Raw genomic sequence first — 18,655 nt, forward strand, 5'->3', positions numbered from 1 at the left:
AGATGCTTCAGATGGACAGCTGCAGGCCTTGAGGAAATTCTGGACAGTTTAGAGTATGTATTGGGACTGTTTTGTGTGGGACCTCTTTACCTCAGGTGAGCCGCTGCACTTGGAAGGCTACTTCAGTTAGGCTGCAGGCCTTTATTCTCTTGTTTGATGGGCCGAGTTCCGTAGGCAGGAGGCCGAGGCTGTTGGAGCAAGTCTGGGCATATTTCATGGGCATTTGAGGACAGTTCTGAGCAGTGTTTGTCTTCACGTGCAGGCCACATATGTTCTATGGAGATTACAGGGTTTGGACCAATGTTTGGTGGAGATTGTAAAGCCTAAATATCAGTCTATCCTAAGCTGCAATCTCTGCAAGGAAGTGCGAGCTCTTTTGGGGTTAATCACATGATTTTGCTGCAATATGTTAGGACTGATGTATGCCCTAACCAGACCTGCAATCTTCTCAGAATTGAACTATTTTGGGTTCACGATCATCAGCAAAGAAGTCCGCATTAGTTGATCCAGGATTGAGCTTCTTTAGGAGATTGATTTGTAGCCGCTTTGTCTATCATTGACCTCTGGCTAGGGCAGAGTATGTCTACTATTGTCTGAAGGCTGAATGAAAGACTTGTCTGGGCTGCTTCTTGGTCATTTGGACTGTGGTATTGATCTTCATGTTGGCAAGTCACGTTTGACTTTGATTGTACTCTCATTCTCTGCTGAACATTTGATATTTGATAATAAGATGAATTGATCAAGGGTTTTCCCCATCTTGGGGTTTTTCCCCTGCTTGAGCCATATCCTTGTGTCCTCTTGTCTTGGCTTGTCCTCTACTCTTATCGTCTATGTTCTTTCATCCGTTACTCTCAATATGATAATGTTCTATGTGATTGCTAATGGAAATGAAATGAATTAAAATTGGGCTAATATGGATCTCAGAAGTAACTGTCCTAAGCAAAGAACATGTTAACTTAAAATTAACAGTTCTACTACTCGCAATAATTAAATTTTCTTTAGTAGATCTGATTATATAAATCAATTAACTCCTCATGCCTTTATATATATATATATATATATATATATATATAACCATGTTATTCTCCTTCACCCATAACCACTTAACACACAAGAATCCAGACTGCCAAGTCTCACTATGAATTTCATCAGGCAAACATAGGCAAGACACCAGAATGGCATATGAAATAAATCATGATTATTAACATTGCAGTTGTTCGTTTGAATTCATTCAGTAATGAGATGGACAAAAACATTGCGTTAACATCTATCCTTAATTACATCATAACTACTCTGAACAGGCCTTCAGAAGAGGAGAGCATGAGTAATGCGTCCATGGAACTATAGGGCATGTTGCTCATTCACGTCTACAGTAATCAAGATTAGAATCTGCATTCATTCTTTTCCCTGTTCATTATGTTGCCATTCAAAACCATATTCAGAAAATTTAAGAACAGAAGGAATCCACCTTAGCAAAAATAATAATATTGCTATTGAAAGAGGGCCCAAGTATTTATATCAAGGAAGCATATTTATTTTCTCAGTTCCCTAAAGCCTGTTAGTAAACTTATTTCTTTCAAGCATTTATATTGTTAAATGGGGTTTGAAAGGATCTTCTACCTCATGGGACGTGGGCTTTTAATCATTATGCATAATCAATGTTCATGTAACAAAATTATAGCAGCAAATTATTGAGGTGGTTTCAAATTTCAATAGCAAGGTGCACGACCCTGCAAGTTGTCATGATTAAGACTTTAAAAACTGTATATTTGAAAAGGCAAATTGTTCCTTCATTTGAATTAGATGAGAACATTCCCCCAAGGACATGGGTAGAATGAATTAACAAACTTCATCACTTGTAGTACAACTAATTATTGTTATTGTATCGAAGGACACTATCTACGACCATTTTAATTGCTCCCGTTCTTTACCATTTTCCTTGAATATATCATAGGAACTGTTGTGAACATGCCATGTATTCTTGAGTATGTTTGGTATGTGTGGTCACAAGGAAAAAAATTAGTATCATGGAAGCACATGATTTTGACTAGTACAAAAATATATTTTTTTTAATTGCAGGCAAAATTTGCACCAAAGGTACCAACAAGGAGACTGAAGAAACTGTCAGCAGTGAAAAAGTGAGGTTCAATTATCTTTGGTAACAATGCCTTCATTAATTTCCAGGGATAATCTTAATTTTGTATGCTAGTTTACATTTTGTTCATATGGTTGCAGAGAGAGTGAAGGCAATTCTGAAGCAGAGATGTCTGAGTTGCTGAAGCTTGCTAAGGTACATGACCATTGATCCTTTTTGGCTATTATTATTCTATTCAATGTATAGTCATTCCCTCCACTATATTTTCTTCATCTTTTATATACTTTTTGTTAATGAAAATGGGCAGCAATCAAAAGATGATCTTGCGAGGAGAGGACTTGGAGCAGATAAGAAGTGTAAGTTCTACACTTAAATATATTTTGGAAGTTGAAACATTCATTTGCACTCAATCATTTCCAAGTTCAGTGCTTTAAAATACAAGTTTAACAAAAGTAGGCATTATATGATATCTTTTTATATGTATATTTTGAATTTTCTTAACCAACCAAGCAACAAAAGCCTTTATAAGTGTTCTAAACCTAAGTTACCAGTATTCCAATCCAGATCCAGTTGCAGATGTGGATCGGCCAGATTTTTGATTGCTTAGTTGAAGTTCTACCTTTGTGCTTCCTTGAGCATATTTTTTCAAATACACTCCAATTATTTTTACACTTGAAGCGCTACAGATTTGGCTTTTGGCAAAATTTTGTAATAGTGGTGGTTTTATGTTGTAATTTCACCACCAAACGTCTACAAATAAATAAGAAGAAAAATACTTAAACTATATTTTATTCTCAAATACACTCCAATTGTGCTCACAACTTGAAGCACTACAAGTTTGGCTTATGGCGAATTTTTGTAGTAGCGGTGCTTGAACAACATTAGTGAAGCCAAATAGTTCACTGGCTATTGGAATCACGATTGCCATTACACCAAAACCTGTAGGTGTTAGTAAACGGACGCATCGCCAGATTTAACAGATCCTTGAGCAATGGTTAAGAACATGTCACGAAACACTCGGGGAGTGCTGGATTATCCAATGCCCAACAATCTCCCTCCAGCACGAGTTAGTTGTGTTTCAAACTCAAGACCTATGGCTATGATACCACTTGTTGGAATCACGATTGCCATTGCACCAAAACCCTAAGGTGTTAGTAAATGGACACATCGCTAGCGTTAACAAATCGTCGAGAGGCGGTTAAGCACATGTCACGAAACACTCTGGGAGCACTGGATGGTCCAATGCCCAACACTAGCATCCCTATACATCTTCTCATGGTGTATTATTTTGTGAGCTTCTTGATTAGGTATCATCCTTTGGAGATATGTAAGGAATCCTTACATAATCTCACCATCGAAATCAAAATTACCTAAGCATGAATTGGTAGTGTTGAGGATAGGTGTTATTCCATGAATGGGATGGTGGAGCACCCTAGTCCGTCAACTATTAATCAAATCCTAGATCTTCATGTATTTTTCATATCTAGGGGTGCTCTTGCCCGCATGAGAAGACCAAACAGCTTCTTTGACACTATCCATGACATTATAGAATTATCCCATTGTTGGCTTATCCTCATTAAACAAATGGATAACCTTTACCAAGGGTTTGTTAATTGTTCACACTCTTAGCACTCATTCATAGAGGGAAACAATGTAAACTAGTTTAGTGATGGATCTCCCATCTTGTCATGTGCTAAATGCACAATTGCGCAAATCATCACAAAACAAACATCTGCCTCAACATAAAATGACATTTGATCATAGATTGAAGAGAAATGAAGCTACTAACAAAATGTTGGTGATGTCGTCATTGATGTCAAAGGTATTCAATATTAGAGCCATTGCTAGATACCATTGTCACTATGATATGAGTAAATTGATGTCATGTACTACTGCTAGTGTGTCTTGAGAGATATGGCCGAGTTCATATTGTTGCTCTTGCTCCAATGTATTGGTTCCTTGTCTGATCATGTAAAGTTGTGAGTGAATATGATGCTTGTCACAAGTGTAAATGTTGTGATGTAGATGCTTGAAGATGTTGTGATGTAAATGCTTGACATTGTTTTGTCCTTGGCTTATCCAATCATTACAATGGATAATGTTAACCTTTTAATATTATTATTTGGAGGATCATTAATTTTGTTTTCATCTTCAAAGATTGGAAGAATTTGGAAACGAAGAGGTGGACCACAAAGAGACAACCTTTCACTTCAAATTCCTGTATTGGAATACAAATAGTCGGCAATTTATGTATATAAAAAGATGTGGTTTTGGATTATAGAGTTGTTAGATAAATGGTTATAGGGTTGATTGAGTTGTTGTGAAACCTAGTTCGTTGATTTCCTTGCTAAAAGAGAAAGAAGAATAGGAGCATATGTGAATTGAGGAAGAGAGGCAGGAGATAAGTGACTGTAAAGAGGGAAGAGACAGAGTCCAAAACAAAGACAAGAGATGAAGGTTTTCAGATTTAAAGACCAAGTAAGCTAGCATGTTAAAATTTTCATGTATCAGGGGATTGGTGTCTCCTTTCAGGTACTAGCCTGAAAAAGAACAGGTTGGAGCCTATAAGTGGGAGTGGGTGCTTCCAACAAGTTGTAGCTTGCAAATAGAAGAGAGGTTGAAGCTTCCTATAGGTGGGTGCCTACAAAAGCTGGCATAAAAATAGAGTGGGTGCATGCATCTACAACACAACAACAAAAGTTATGGTTTTTCCCTTTATGGGTTTCCACTTACATCTGGTGTCTACATGTGTTGTTTCTTATGCTATGGTCTAATGTTGTTTATATGTTAAATATGATATTCATATGATGTATTGCTGCTCATCTAATAGTTCAGATAACTATTAAAAAAAAGTAAAAATTGTAGATTAATGACCATGAACGCAATGACCATGAACGCACAATACCGATTCACCCCGCCTATCAGTATAGTCAAGTTTCCAACACAAAACATGTGATAGTAGGATCCAACAATTCCTTGTTTTTTGTGAATTTCTTCACGAGGCTAAGAACAAAAGCATGGTTGTATATAAATTTTGTGGTGCTTTGTGTTGTTCTAGGGTACTTTTGCCCTTAGGGTTTCTAATTCTGAATAGGGTTTTTTCACTATACATATATTAAAAGATTAAACAATAACAATGCACGTACATCCATTCGTTTGAACAACATAATATTTCCAAACAATAAATAAGATATCCAACAATGATATGACACTTCAACAACCACAATGAGCTAGGGTTGACTGCCCCAAGAACAATAGATATACTTCACCGAAGAATCCTCGAGTACACTTTTGATTTTAAACATCAGATTCAGTAGACAAACTTATAACTGTAACTAGCTCAACACTGTAGCCACTAAGTAAATATGTAACTCGGTTTATTGGTTCAGTGACCCTTGCTCTAGTGCTTTTACTGTGATGGAAAAAGGCTTTTTTGGCGCTGCCGGTATAAGGAATAACAGTGGATAATTCGTGCTGCTGCTTCAGAAGTTGACATGTTGCTGCCTTCGATTTTCTTCGAACCACTTCAAGGAGAATTCCAACACTCAATCTGTACCTTGAAACACTTCTGATGACACTTCAGATCCTTGATCCCTTATAGCTAGAGAGAATGCCTTGTTCCCTGTTCTGTTGTCCTCAACAGATCGTCATTTTCCCTTAAACACCGCTTTGGATACAATAGGGCTCGACTATGTGGCCCTACGACCTTGGTCTGTGGCCTTGCGACCTTGATTTGTACCCCTGCGACCCAAAATTATACAGACCACTTTGTTGCTTTAGATTACCTCTCTCTGCTTCAGAGCACTTCGCTAGTCCTTAAACAATGATGATTAATATCGATCTTGCTAGCCAAACTCAAATGGGGATCCAGGAAATACTTGCTGTAACAAATAGTATGACTTGTGTACTTTTATATGTTGTTTTTAGCGGATTTTTATGAAGAGGTACTGATAACAAATTTAGGGCTTTGGGTACTCTTATGTAGAGTCTTTGTATAGACAGATTGATATTTAGATAATCCTCCAAACTAGACGAGAGATGCTCTAGTGTTGTTGTTGTGCCAGAACAAGAAAATGAGGGTGTCTAGGTAGGGTGGTGTTGACCACACTTTGTCAACAGTCGAAGGAAACAAAATGTGAAGATATGAAGATTTTTTTTCAAAGTTCAAAATCATTAGCCAACACCATTATATAATTGTAAACCCAATTTCTGCAAGTTATATTGTAAATAATCTAAGTTGCACGAAACGGGGAAACGGAAACGAGTTTCCGAAACGGGAAGCGAAACAAAACGCGACCTCCCCAAATTTTGGAAACGGGGAAACGCGAATATATATATATATATATTAAAAATATTTAAAAATTATTATTATATATATGTGCAATCATAAAGCATTAATGATACATTTACATTATATGATTATAATTTATTACATTTAAACATTAAGATTAAATTTACATCACATTTACTCATGAGTCATGAATGATCACATAATGAAAATAAAAATATAGGAAAATCCAAAATCAGCCTTTATTTATATTAGTATATGAGGCTGCAAGTACAATAAAGACTATAAAGCTGCAAGAACTATAGAGACAAGTCACAAAAGACTAATCCTCATCATAACAATCCTCATAAAAAATAGAAGCAGCACAATGCTCAACAGTGGATGGTAGTGCTGAAGAAGATGATGCACCAATTCCACTTCCAGATTCGGCCTCAATATTCAGGGCAGCAAGAGAGAGATCCAAACACCCTGAAATCTACTTTGCCCATTGCTCAAAACACCCTAGCTGAAACAACTGCCAGTCTCCAAGAGAAACGACTTGCTGAATAGTGTGATGAGAGAATGAGACAAACTGCTCTTTTATAACTTTAGAATAGGCTTCTAGAATTTACCGGAAACCTAAAAAAAATTTAAAAACAAATCAAAAAAAAAATTAAAAAACAACACGTTAAAACTGGGAAACGTGGCAGTACGGCCGGAAACGCGTTTCCAGGCCGTACCGTACGCGTTTCCCAGTTTCGTTTCCGTTTCCTGCCTGAAACGACCCCTCCCCCCACGTTTCCTGCAACTTAGTAAATAATGCTAGTGTGACTGTTTAATTATGTAACAACACCTAGGTAAGCCTCTGATTTTGGCAACGAATTTCATCATAGGATGATTTTTAACTTCACCGAATTATGTGGGTTTCCAAACATGGATAATCGACAAAGTTTTTCTTCCAGCTTAAACCCCAAAGCTAGGGTGAAATCCATTGACAAGGTCTTAGGTGATTCCTAGTGTTGTATTGAGTCTTTGTAAAAATGTGTTTGGGAATAATTTAAGCACATTTGGCTAAATTATTTTATTACAAACATACTTGGTCTATACTAGATCATATTGTGTCGCATAATTGGGTAGATAATTAAGGGTCAGAGTCTAAATGTGTTCTTCGCTTCTAAGGGTGATTTTATAATAAAATGATGTAAAAATTATTTCAGTGCATAGTCCCTCATATTTAGACGCCATGGCTAAATTATTTGAGGGTGCAAAAAATAATTAATCCGTTCCAATGTCAATTAATTAATTTTTCTGGCAAAATTAAATAAAATTCCCAAGCCAGAAAATTAATTAATTTTGAGTCAAAAATAATTATAGAGAAATTAATTTCTCTCCAAGTGGAAAATAATAAAAAATTCGTGGGTCAAAGGAAAGTCAATTTTTGGAGGTCCCCCACTAAGGGAAAAATGGATATTTTAAGAAAATTTGAGCCCTTGGACCTTGGTGGTTAAGTCAAAGTCAAATTTTTGAGGAAATTAATCCAAAATATTAATTTTTGGATTAATTAAAAGTGGGTTTTAAGAAAAATTCGAATTTTTCGTCAAAATTAAAAATTCGACAGTGGAGATTAAAAGATGATCAAACTATTTTCGACGGTCGAGATTATTTTGATGGGGATCAAGCCAACTAGCCATTATTTTCCACTTGGAGGGGTTTCTCTATATAAAGAAGCCATTTTGCTTCTATTGAATATCTTTGGATGATGTAATTCTTGAATGTTGGTATTGAGTTGCTGCTCTGTTGGGAACATTTTGTATCATAATAGAAAGACTTTGGGGTTCAGTTCATGGAGTTTTTCTTCCGCTCATTTGTGGTATGTGTTAGTTATGTGTGATCCTATATTGCACTGAATATTGGTAAATAATTGTTATTTCATTTGTTGGTGATAAAAACATTCTATTGGTATGTGCTATCTTAGGTGATCTGATTCACCATATGGTCTAACAATTTTCTTGAGAATATTATAGAGATTTATAGGTACGCTAGCCCTTGGGCTCCGAGTTCACAAACTGTGGGGAAGAGATAACCATGTTTGGGCTCTAAGATTTCTTTATGGTATTTGATTTTGCAAGAGGGTTTCAACCAATATTTATTTTTCGAAATTTGCTCATCCATTGTTATTTATCCAAAATTATTTCTCCAAATTTTTAAAAAATATTGTATGTTTGTAAATTATTTCTAATCCATTTGTTTTGCAGAACTTGGGGTTTTAATATTTTTTTGGGTCTTACATTTTGTATATATATTTGGAGTTTGACATTCTTTGATTTATTTGTGTAGGAGAGCTTTAAGTTGATCAAGAGAATTTTTTTGGGGTTTTGAGGTAGATCTAGGCCTAGGAATGCAAGATCTTGCCAACAAGCTCAACGTCCAACTTGAGGAGGACGCTGTCCAACCCTTTTGCAGTGAAATTTTTGGAGAATTGTTTTGTTTGTAGTGGTTTGAAATTTTTTTTGAAGCCTTTGGGCCTAACTTTGAGGTCTGGTGGCCTCCTAGGACCCTCAACCCCCCTCTTTCCCTTGGTCGCAACCCTTTTAGTGCTGGCCATGACCTCTTAAGGCCTTCGACCCCCTTCCTTGGCCTAGCCGCAGGCCTCCAAGGGCCTCGACCTTCCTCTCTCCCCTTGCCGTAGGTTTGGGTAGCCTCTTTTGCCCCTCGACCCCCCTTGAAACCCTAGTCGCAGGCTTAGAGAGGCCTCAAACCCCCTCTAGGGCAACTGTCTAGCCCTCTAAGGGCCTTGACCCCCTCCCTCTTGCTTGGCTGCAACCCCAAAAGGGATTTTGAATTTTCCCTTTGCCGCTGGCCCTTCTAGGGCCTTTGCTAGCCCCGTGTCAACCTATAAGGGCTTGATGTTAACCCTTGTGGGCTCATCTCTCCTCTTTCATCCTTTTACCGACGTCATTTGTCCTCTCTTTGCCCTTCTTTGGCCTCTAGCCTTGTCTTGTGCCTCTTTTAGCCCTAGTATTAGGGTGTCCTAACCTTCTAACCCTTTACCTAGCCTTATATTCAGTCATATCTGCTTTTTGCATTGTTTGAGTGGGCTAACATTTGGTTTTGGAGCAATTATTTAGAGCTAACTTGGTAGTTGCAGGTTCTCAAGTCCATTGGAAACCTCCCTAGCCATCTACAAGGCCATAAGGTTTGTTGGTTTGCTCTCTAACACTTTAATTTCATCACGGTCCTAATTTTAATTTCTAAATTATTTTATGACAACAATATATTTAAGGGCCTAACACATTTTAAATAATCCTCAATAAGTCACCTAGTGCATTAAGAAGTAAACCTAAGTTAATTTGAGTGCATATAAGTGGTTTTCTTGTAGGCTGTTTGGTTTGCTACAACCACATAAATGTATCTACAACAGTGATTAAATTTCATAGCATAATAACTCATTGGTAATCATATTTCATCATCATATTGTCACTTGCACTCATTGGGCTTGCACTTCAATCCATATTTGACCATTTTCTAAAGGCTGTAATAATATTCCAAGGTTTGAATTTTACTGCATAGGGTCTGATATAAAAAATTACAGAGGCGATAAAAGTGGTTGAAAGTTATCTAATCCCTCTTGGCTCTTGCTTCTTACATCTTGTGGGTCTTGGATAAGTGTTTAGAATTGGCGATTTTCTTATTGCTGAAATCATATGTTTATTGACTAATCCATATTGCATTTTTGCATCATTAGTATCTATTTGCACTCGAGCATTAATATACATAAGTGCTCTAATCAAGTTGATAAGTGTTTAATTGTTTAATTGCTCTAAGTGACATTGCCATTGAAGATCTTGTTTCTCATTGCTATTTTTGGATAATTAGATACATTGTTCATTGATTGAATTGGATATCTCTTGTGGATTTCATAATCAAGTTTAATCTAATTGCATCAAATAAAGATCTAAATCTCTCTATTGTGTATCTAATTGGCATATTGATGATTCATTGATTATAATTTTGAAGATTGCGAATTGTCTTAAATAGCATTGGTTGTCTTTTGAGCAATTCTCCATTGGTATTAATGACCACATTTTTTGGCACTGTTAAGTTTGAGCACTTTCTCTTGTGGTTAAGATTGTTTATTGTTTAAGTATTTCATTGTTCATAATTGAAGATCATTGTAATTGAATACTTAAGTAATTAAATAATCTCACCTCAAGTGCACTCAGATCTTGCATTTGCATCTTAGGACTAGCCTCTTGCATTAATTAATTAACTTCAAAGCATAATCTTGGTCGATAGAGAGATAGGCCCACCTTTTCTCATCTAGCTTGTGGAGTCTAGAGCCTCTTTAGTAGTTAACACGATGACCTTGTAGTTGTCAGAGCCATAGTTTTTGTAGCGCTAGAGGCATCGGGTGGTTAGAACCCAAGGAGAAGTATCGTTAACCAAGCGATAGCTTGCTTTCCCTTGGTTTCTCTCTCACAACTTACTCTGAAGACTAGCTTCAAAACAGTTAAGAGGAAGGACACACTTAGAGTAGACATATAATCTAAAATTAACCAAGAATCTTGCACCTCACCTAGATTGCAGGAGTTGCATCTCATTTAGTATAGTGAAGCATCGTTAAGAAACAACTGTTCATCCAGTAACTTGGTAATTAATTTGTCTTAAGCAAGTAATTGACTTCATTTATGACACTAGTCTTCAATAATAATCTAATCAGATCATTTAACTTGCTAAATCAACCAAGTTGCTAGGCCATTCAGTTGTGTCTCCCATACTTGTTGGTTGCCAACGAGTCTCTCATCTTCACATTTCAAAGAGACTGCCCCCCATAGCATGACGTAGGGAGACGACTAGAACAGAGAGGGTGGGGATCATAGTGATAGCCCCTGTCTTGAGCGTTGTCGCATCTTGCCTGTACAGTTTGGGCGACAACAGGTGGGATCAACTCCACCGAAACTAGACAAAGGATTAGGTAGGGTGGGATCACCTTCATTAAAACTAATCAGGAAGAAGGGGTCTTAAAAGTCTCAAAGCCTCAGGCTCAAGAAAATCAGTGATATCCCTATCCAAATTGATTCTCCAAAATGATTTCAACTCCCCTTTATTTATAGATTTTCTCATCGGGTTCACTTTCATGTGAGGGGTTGTAAGTGCAACCTTGAATTTGGGCTTTTTGCCTTAGCCGACCCAAAATTTACCTTATGTTTGCCCCAAACATTGGAAAATTGTCCCATCCCCGTTCCCCCCCCCTAAATCAAGATTATAGCCTAAAGGGTTGATAGGCTATTCTGTCTTCTCGTGGGCAATTAGTCCAAAGGGGACATTACACTCTCATAGTCCAATTAGTGATTCGACGAAGGAGGTTTTTCCGATATCATCTAGCATCAAAACAATGTAATGGGAAACACATGGAGTCTAGAATCTTATGGGGTGCCTCTCCATTAGCAACTTGCTTGCAGCCACATAATTAACTACATTATCTGTTATTATTTGCAATTGCACCAATGTAGCTAACATCGTGATGGCGAAAAAGTTGACAAGGGTCTAGAAACACAAAAAACTATATCGAGAAAATATAGGTCAAAATCAACCAAAAAAAAAAAAGTAAATCCAAAAATATTAAGTTATTTTCAATTTTCTTAACATCTAAAGAAACAACAACATCAAATGAATGCATTTCCACATAAATATGAAAACAAATGTAATTTATAAGATCTTGGGTGCTACATCACAGATCGACATTGAATCATGTCCAAAATCTTGAGTCTTGACTCAGCTTGAAAATTTCAACAAAAAATATAATAAATATATCTCATCATCATGAGTTATCTACATTGAAATTAGATACATAAAGTAAAGGTTTTCTCTTCCCCATTTATGAGCAAAGGTAATGGCTTTTCCTCTAGAGGAAGAAGGCCATGGGGCTATTGTTGGACTTTGACATCCTTTAGAAGATATAGGAGGTAGACTTTGATGTCCTTTACTGGTTGTTGTGCTATTGCTAAATTCAATTCTCTTTGTTTATGTCACTGAAGGTGGTTGTGTCTCTTTCTCCTTCTCCTCCTCCTCTACCTCCTTCTCCGTTACTACCTCCTTCGTTGCGTCCGTTAACCAATTATGACCTGTTTCGATCAAAGGTCTCTCGGTCTCAACCCTCCATGTAGCTGTGGTGTCAATCCCATCCAATGAGACGATGTTTGTGTGAGGTTTTTTCTGGTGTTGCCTCACACATAATCAAAGATTTTAGTAGATGTAGACTATATCATTAAGGCATCGAGACTCCAACTTGCATGAGGGTCATATATTGTGAAATAATAATTGTAATACATATTCTAATTAGAGCGTGACAGGGCATAAACTAATAAATTATAATTTATATTGAGCTCAAAATCTAATTTGGAAAAACTTTTCTAGTTGCGCTTCTTGTTGTGTATTTTTTGAAATAAAATCTAGTTGCGCTCACATTCAGAGGAGCTACATGTTTGGTTGAGCACCTGAATGGAAAACTTTTGGAGATTGGGTACTTTTGTGCAATAGTTTGTTCACCAAACATCCACAACAAATAAGCGAAACATGAGAAAAAATATTGCAATTTGAAAGCAGAAGCAAAGTATGAAGAGAAAATGAAATCTGAAACAAAAGCTTACCTGACATTTTGGTCTTCCTATCTCGATAGCCATGTCAAAGTGAAATGTTCCGCTTACCTTCTGTTGACGGTGCTGGACCCGCTAACATGTCTGGGGATCTCCTCGGTAAGAATTCCCAACTAGACCTCAGACTGTTTGGTGTAGGAGTCCCAACAGTGGTTCGTACGGTATCGCCTTGACCGCAGTTGCGTGTAGAAGCAAACAAGATGTCTTTGTTGGTAGCAAGGGTGTGACCAACGTAGCAAGCCAAGGAAGGTGCATGAAAGGTTCTAACACACGAAAAGTGGAATGAGTGCGACCCTTGGAAACCTGTGGAAGCACATGGCTTGGAAGGGAACACACGAGCAAAGATACATCACAAGCTGGAAGGCAGGTGAACCAACGATCCAAAGTGATGGTTAAACCAACAACACATCTCAACAAGATTCATACATACATATATAGAAAGAGTCCATACATGCATAAGCAAACAACTACATATATCATTAGAGTAACCAATACAACTGAAATACAATAATAACATATGCATGAAACGTGTTGGCTTTGTTATATTAAGAAAGTGAAAGTTCCAATCATACATATAACCATGTCCAACTACTAGTCCTGACAATGGAACGTTACAGTCACTGTCGCCTGCTCCTCCAAAGAGATATACTAGCTCTACACTGTGGAGAAGCCAAGGCTCGTTACAATACACTCCAAGCTTTCTCTAAGATACATCTATAGGAAGCTTGGCTCCCAAAAAGTCTGTACAATGAGTTATGAGGTTTTATAAATAGTAAAGGGTGGGGTGATCCTTGACATTCCCCTTTGTGACTCTTCAAGTATTGCATGACTGTTACATTCGACCATTGACACTTGGTCGTTCACATTTATAAGATGTTACATTACAATCTGCACATGTACCCATGTGAGACAAAATAGGCTTGAGCAAGCCATGCAAGACACTACTAAGACTCGGATAGCTATGGGAATACCAACTCTTTGACACCCTCATGTTGATCGATGATGGTGAACTGATGCCAAGCTTGGTAGTACGTGATGGTGTCTGTGTGCTCAATGGTGACATCCGTTTGAAAGCGAAATCTCGCCTCCGTTGCATGTGGGTACATTGATCTGGCACCTCTGTCCAACTCGTCTGTTAACATGCGCATCATAGTCTTGAGTGCAGCCGTACCAACAACATACTGATGCATAGTGTCTGCACTGATCTCCAAGTCTGCGCTTGCGGCTACGCGCATCAACTCATCAAAGTACATGTACAGCTCCGTTCGGACTTGGTTTTTTGACTTCGCCTCAATGAGTTTGCCAATAGATGGGATCGCGTGCGTGCGCACAATGACATCCATGCTTCTGAACACCTGTGCATGTGAGGCCTGCAAAATGGTGATGAGTTGCAGGATTTCCTCATAGTTCCAGATCTAACTTCGGATGCATGCCTTCAACTCTACTGCCTTCGGCTTCATCACCTTTGGCAAGTGCAGTGGGGCTCCTTTGTACCTCATTGTCCATGTTTGCATGCGGTTGACAACAGTGTGCAGATTTGACAAGATGTGTGCTCTCCTATCACAGTGCAGCTGCCAACTGTTGAGATGGACAACTGACTTGTGCACAGTGCCGAATCTGGAATACAACATCCGCATGACTGCTTTGAGAGATGATACTTCATCCAATATTGCTCTCCTCAACTCTGCTCTGGCAAATGATGTAACCTGTTCTCCTCCCTGCTTGGCCGCTTGTAACTCCTTGGCCATGCACTCGTTCTCTGCTATCAGGAATCAAACACTCGAGCTGGTGGCCTCGACATATGCTCTGGTAGCATTGGCCAATGCTGTTGGATGCTTGCGCACATCGGATACGATCACTCATTCTTCAAACTGCGCAGGAGATATGTGGACATCTGGAGTGGGCACTCTGCGCGACTGCACAACTCTATGTTGCGACTCGTCAAAAGATATGTTGTGCATCTCCGCCTTCGAATTTTCTTCAAGGATTTTTGTGTCTCCTTGATCGCTTGGGATACGACACTTATTGCATGACGAGCTTGTCCATGGAAAACTTTGGTAAAACATGCGGAGGCTTCTCCGTGTTGTATATCCGTATGAAGGTGCCAATGGGTGAGGCATACCAATCTGCTATGTCGAACAATGCCTCCATTGTTGCTTGCGACATACAAGGTGGATCTTGCTCAAATATCATTTTGTACACGGCGTGACAAAGTGGTATGACAATTGTTTGATAACTCTGTGGAAGCTGCATTCGGAGAACAATTTGCAATAAGTGTGCACAGAGGTTTTCGAAGGTGTCCATGCCCAACTCAAGCCTGGGAACTGCTGACGGGCACATATTGCATCCAGTATGTATGCGAACATGTATATCTTTGCTTGCTGACCCTTGGGCGGATGCTGGGCTTCTGCCACCTGTTCCTTCAACCTGAGAGCCAACATGTCGGACTAGTTGCATGGCCTTCCTTTGCTGGCCAGTTGGTCCAATGCAATCACCCAGCTCTACGGGAAGGCCTCTGTGCTCTCTTGGTCGTATAAGCGGCATGCAAAGATGACCAGGTACTGATATGTCTTACGCAGTATTTTCGTCTTGTAAACCAGGCTGGGTGTTGTCTTGAACTTGGCTGGCTCTTTCACCTAGCTCTTCAAGATATCTCTGGAGTTTGCGCTGCTGCTGGGTTTGCTGAAGGGTTTCTCCATTGTAATCATCGGTTGTGACAAGTGATACATCTGCTGAAAGTCCTTCGCCCTGAAGGTAGCAAGCTCGGTCCCACTGACACTGCTCAATATCATCGTCTCAGGATCTGTGTGCGAGACAATCCAATGTATCATGTTCACGCATGGAAATGCGAGATACTTGCATGCAATCCGGTACAAGCTAGACTTGTTGATGTTGACATAGACCCTACGGTCTTCCAGATCTTTCTCAAATGTGCCTAAGAATGTGTCATTGATGTCTTGCCATTTCATCTTGATGTCTCTGTCTATGAACAACTTGGTGTCTTCGTAAATGGGCAAGCTCATAGACACTTGTTCAATTGCATCACCAATTGCACTTCCAATGGTGTCCTTTGACCCTGCTCCCTTGGAGGCCATTGTACTTGTACTGCTGAGGGACAGACGAACACCTGCTAGAGACATAGCAACACTCATCGCAAGAAATCTGTTAGTTGAAAACCAAAACAAATCTTAGAACTGACATGCAACACACCTCAGTGATTGGCAGTAAAGATTGTGCAATTTTCACCGGGAGGTTGGGAGACAGACTGCCAAAACTGCGCAAGGCACAGCCTGGGCTGTCAGGAGGCTGACTGACTGCTAGAATTGTGCAATTCACAGTCCAGTCTGGCCTATTGAGGACTGAAATTGCACACGCAGTTTCAGTCAGCAAGGGCATGCAAGCACAGGGATTGCATTGCGCAATTTTCTGGGTCAACAGGGCACTGCCTCCTAGAATTGTGCAATGCAAGCCTGCAGGTCAGTGTTGGCCAAGTTTGCGCAATTTCTAGAGGGAAGACAAAGCCTTCATTTCTAGAAATGCGCATTGCTGTTCGGGTAAGGCAAGGTCCGGGCCATGGCAGCCCAGACCTGCTGACAGGCGACTGAAAACATGAAAAAGTTTGGATGCATGGTGAGACTGAGTGTAAGCAGGAGTGAATGATCATGCATGGAAATAGTGAATGCGAGATTCAGAAAACGGGAACACATGCATGTGTGTGGAGTGAGTCGCCGTAACGACGACCATCAGTGCAAAATAGTTTCATGCATGCGACAACAGTGAGATGCAAATAAAAATTAAAATGGTGCTTCTACAAGCTAACATACATTAAAACAATAGAAGACATTCAACAAAACCAGGCAACCAACATTCATACAAAGCGAAATAGAAAAAGTGTCAGAAAAACAACAAATGACATGAAAAGAAGAGTTACCTTGAAAAAGCTGAGCTGAACGTGTTGAAGACTCCTTGATGTGATGTGTGATGTCAGAGCTCCAATATTGATGTGAGGGTTGAGCTATGCAGCGTCAAATAAATAAGTTTGAGGCTTATGACGCGCATGCCACAAATCTAGGAAAAAGCGACACTTGGAGGGAAGTTTCTAAAATGATCTTTGCATGTAACCTCCAGCTGCTAAAAATATATCCCTAAAATCTAGGGATGCTTTTTGTTATTTCGGGAAAAGCAGCCCATGCATGCAAATCAAGATTGCTCAGTCCCGGAGGGAACCGATCAACCTGAAGGCACATGCAGCAGTTTGCAAGCCTAGGAAAGGGATTTGCACAGTTTCTGGGCTGAGCAGGGTTGGTTGTCCCTCAGGCATTGCACAATTTTTGGGGTCAGTAGGTCACTGCCTCCCAGAATTGCGCAATTTTTGGGTTGAAGCCCAGTGTCGGGTTGGATTGCGCAATTTCCTGAGGGAGGGTTGCCTGGCTGGATTGCGCAATTTTGGAGGTCAATAGGATTGTGAAATTTCTGGAGGGAAGGTTGGTTCCCCTCCAAAATTGCCAATTTTCAGAGGGAGCATCTCAACCAGAGATTTGCCTAAGTCCGGAATGCTAGCCTGCAGGTGGGAGACAAACAAGTTGACATGCACAGGCTGGCAAGCCACTGAAACTTAGCTGAAGCCTATGTACTTGACAATGCAAGACATGCTGCTAAGAATGGTTGGTAGGGAGGCTCCAAAACGAAGCTAAGGCAAAATTTTGGAGGGTGGTTGTAGTCGCTACAACACTTGGCGACACACTAGTAGAACTCCAGCTCTCTGAATGGACCTTGTTTCGTGAAAAGCAAGTCTAACACCTCCAGAAGTATTGTTTAGTTCTCTAATCATCTTGACTCCCACACTAGCTTGATTGAAAGATGTAGCACCTGCCATGCTTTTGGTCGGCAGCACACATTCCAAGCCAAGTCAATGTAGTTGTTTCGATTTGTTATGAGGGGTATATTGGTACACAAGCATACATTGAACATTTGTTTCACATGGCACTTGAGTGAAGTAGAAAATCAAAGATATGATTTTTACCCATTAGCAAGGATTTCAGCAAGGAGAAAGGCGGCCAGTCTTCAGCAAACAAAGGAAACTAGTTGGTAGCAAGGAAAAGAGTAGCCTTATAGCCCAAAAGAGTAGGTTGTACTGTCATATGTACGGATTTTGTACAAATTTGAGGGAAAATTGCCTCGATTTGCATGCAAACTGAAATGTTCAAGTTTGTTGTTCATTTGATTAATTCTCACAACCATTTTTCCTTGTAAGGGAGCTCTTGTAAGTTCTGAAGAAAATTTTGAATTGTGAACTAATCTACAAGGGCATAAAAATTTGTGTGCTATGTGTGATTGCTTTTCTCGTTTTTTGCTGAATGTGAAAGTTAATATTGCTAGAAAGTAACTAGATCTTATTAGTTGGATAACTTGAGTCGAAAAATGATTCTCAAAACTAAGCTCAAGGAGTGTAGAATGAACCCCTTCGACAATGTAACCAACTACCTTATGAGGATCACACAGATCCATGACTGGCTTGAAGCTATTCGAGAAGCTGTATTGGATTCAGAGCTAGAGAGTGTTGGTTTGAATTGTTCACCAAGGCTTGGGAACCATTCATCATGGGTATCTGTGCTTGAGAACATCTTCCCATTTGGG

At 39.3% G+C, this 18,655-nt stretch overlaps 1 protein-coding gene across 3 annotated transcripts in view; it reads left to right on the top strand.

Moving 5' to 3' along the window:
- LOC149233950 (uncharacterized) overlaps positions 1-18,655 on the top strand; it is a 141,029-nt gene that overhangs the window by 105,244 nt on the left and 17,130 nt on the right. For all 3 annotated transcript variants that reach the window (XM_089461076.1, XM_089461078.1, XM_089461077.1), the window contains exons 3-5: positions 2,080-2,138; positions 2,236-2,290; positions 2,403-2,451. In XM_089461076.1, the coding sequence (XP_089317202.1) occupies positions 2,080-2,138; positions 2,236-2,290; positions 2,403-2,451 (163 nt within the window). The remainder of the gene's footprint in view (positions 1-2,079; positions 2,139-2,235; positions 2,291-2,402; positions 2,452-18,655) is intronic.

Source organism: Pinus tabuliformis, chromosome 8, assembly GCF_031772625.1.
Source record: "Pinus tabuliformis cultivar Carrire ecotype Pingquan chromosome 8, CPIR1, whole genome shotgun sequence".
Lineage (NCBI taxonomy): Eukaryota > Viridiplantae > Streptophyta > Pinopsida > Pinales > Pinaceae > Pinus > Pinus tabuliformis.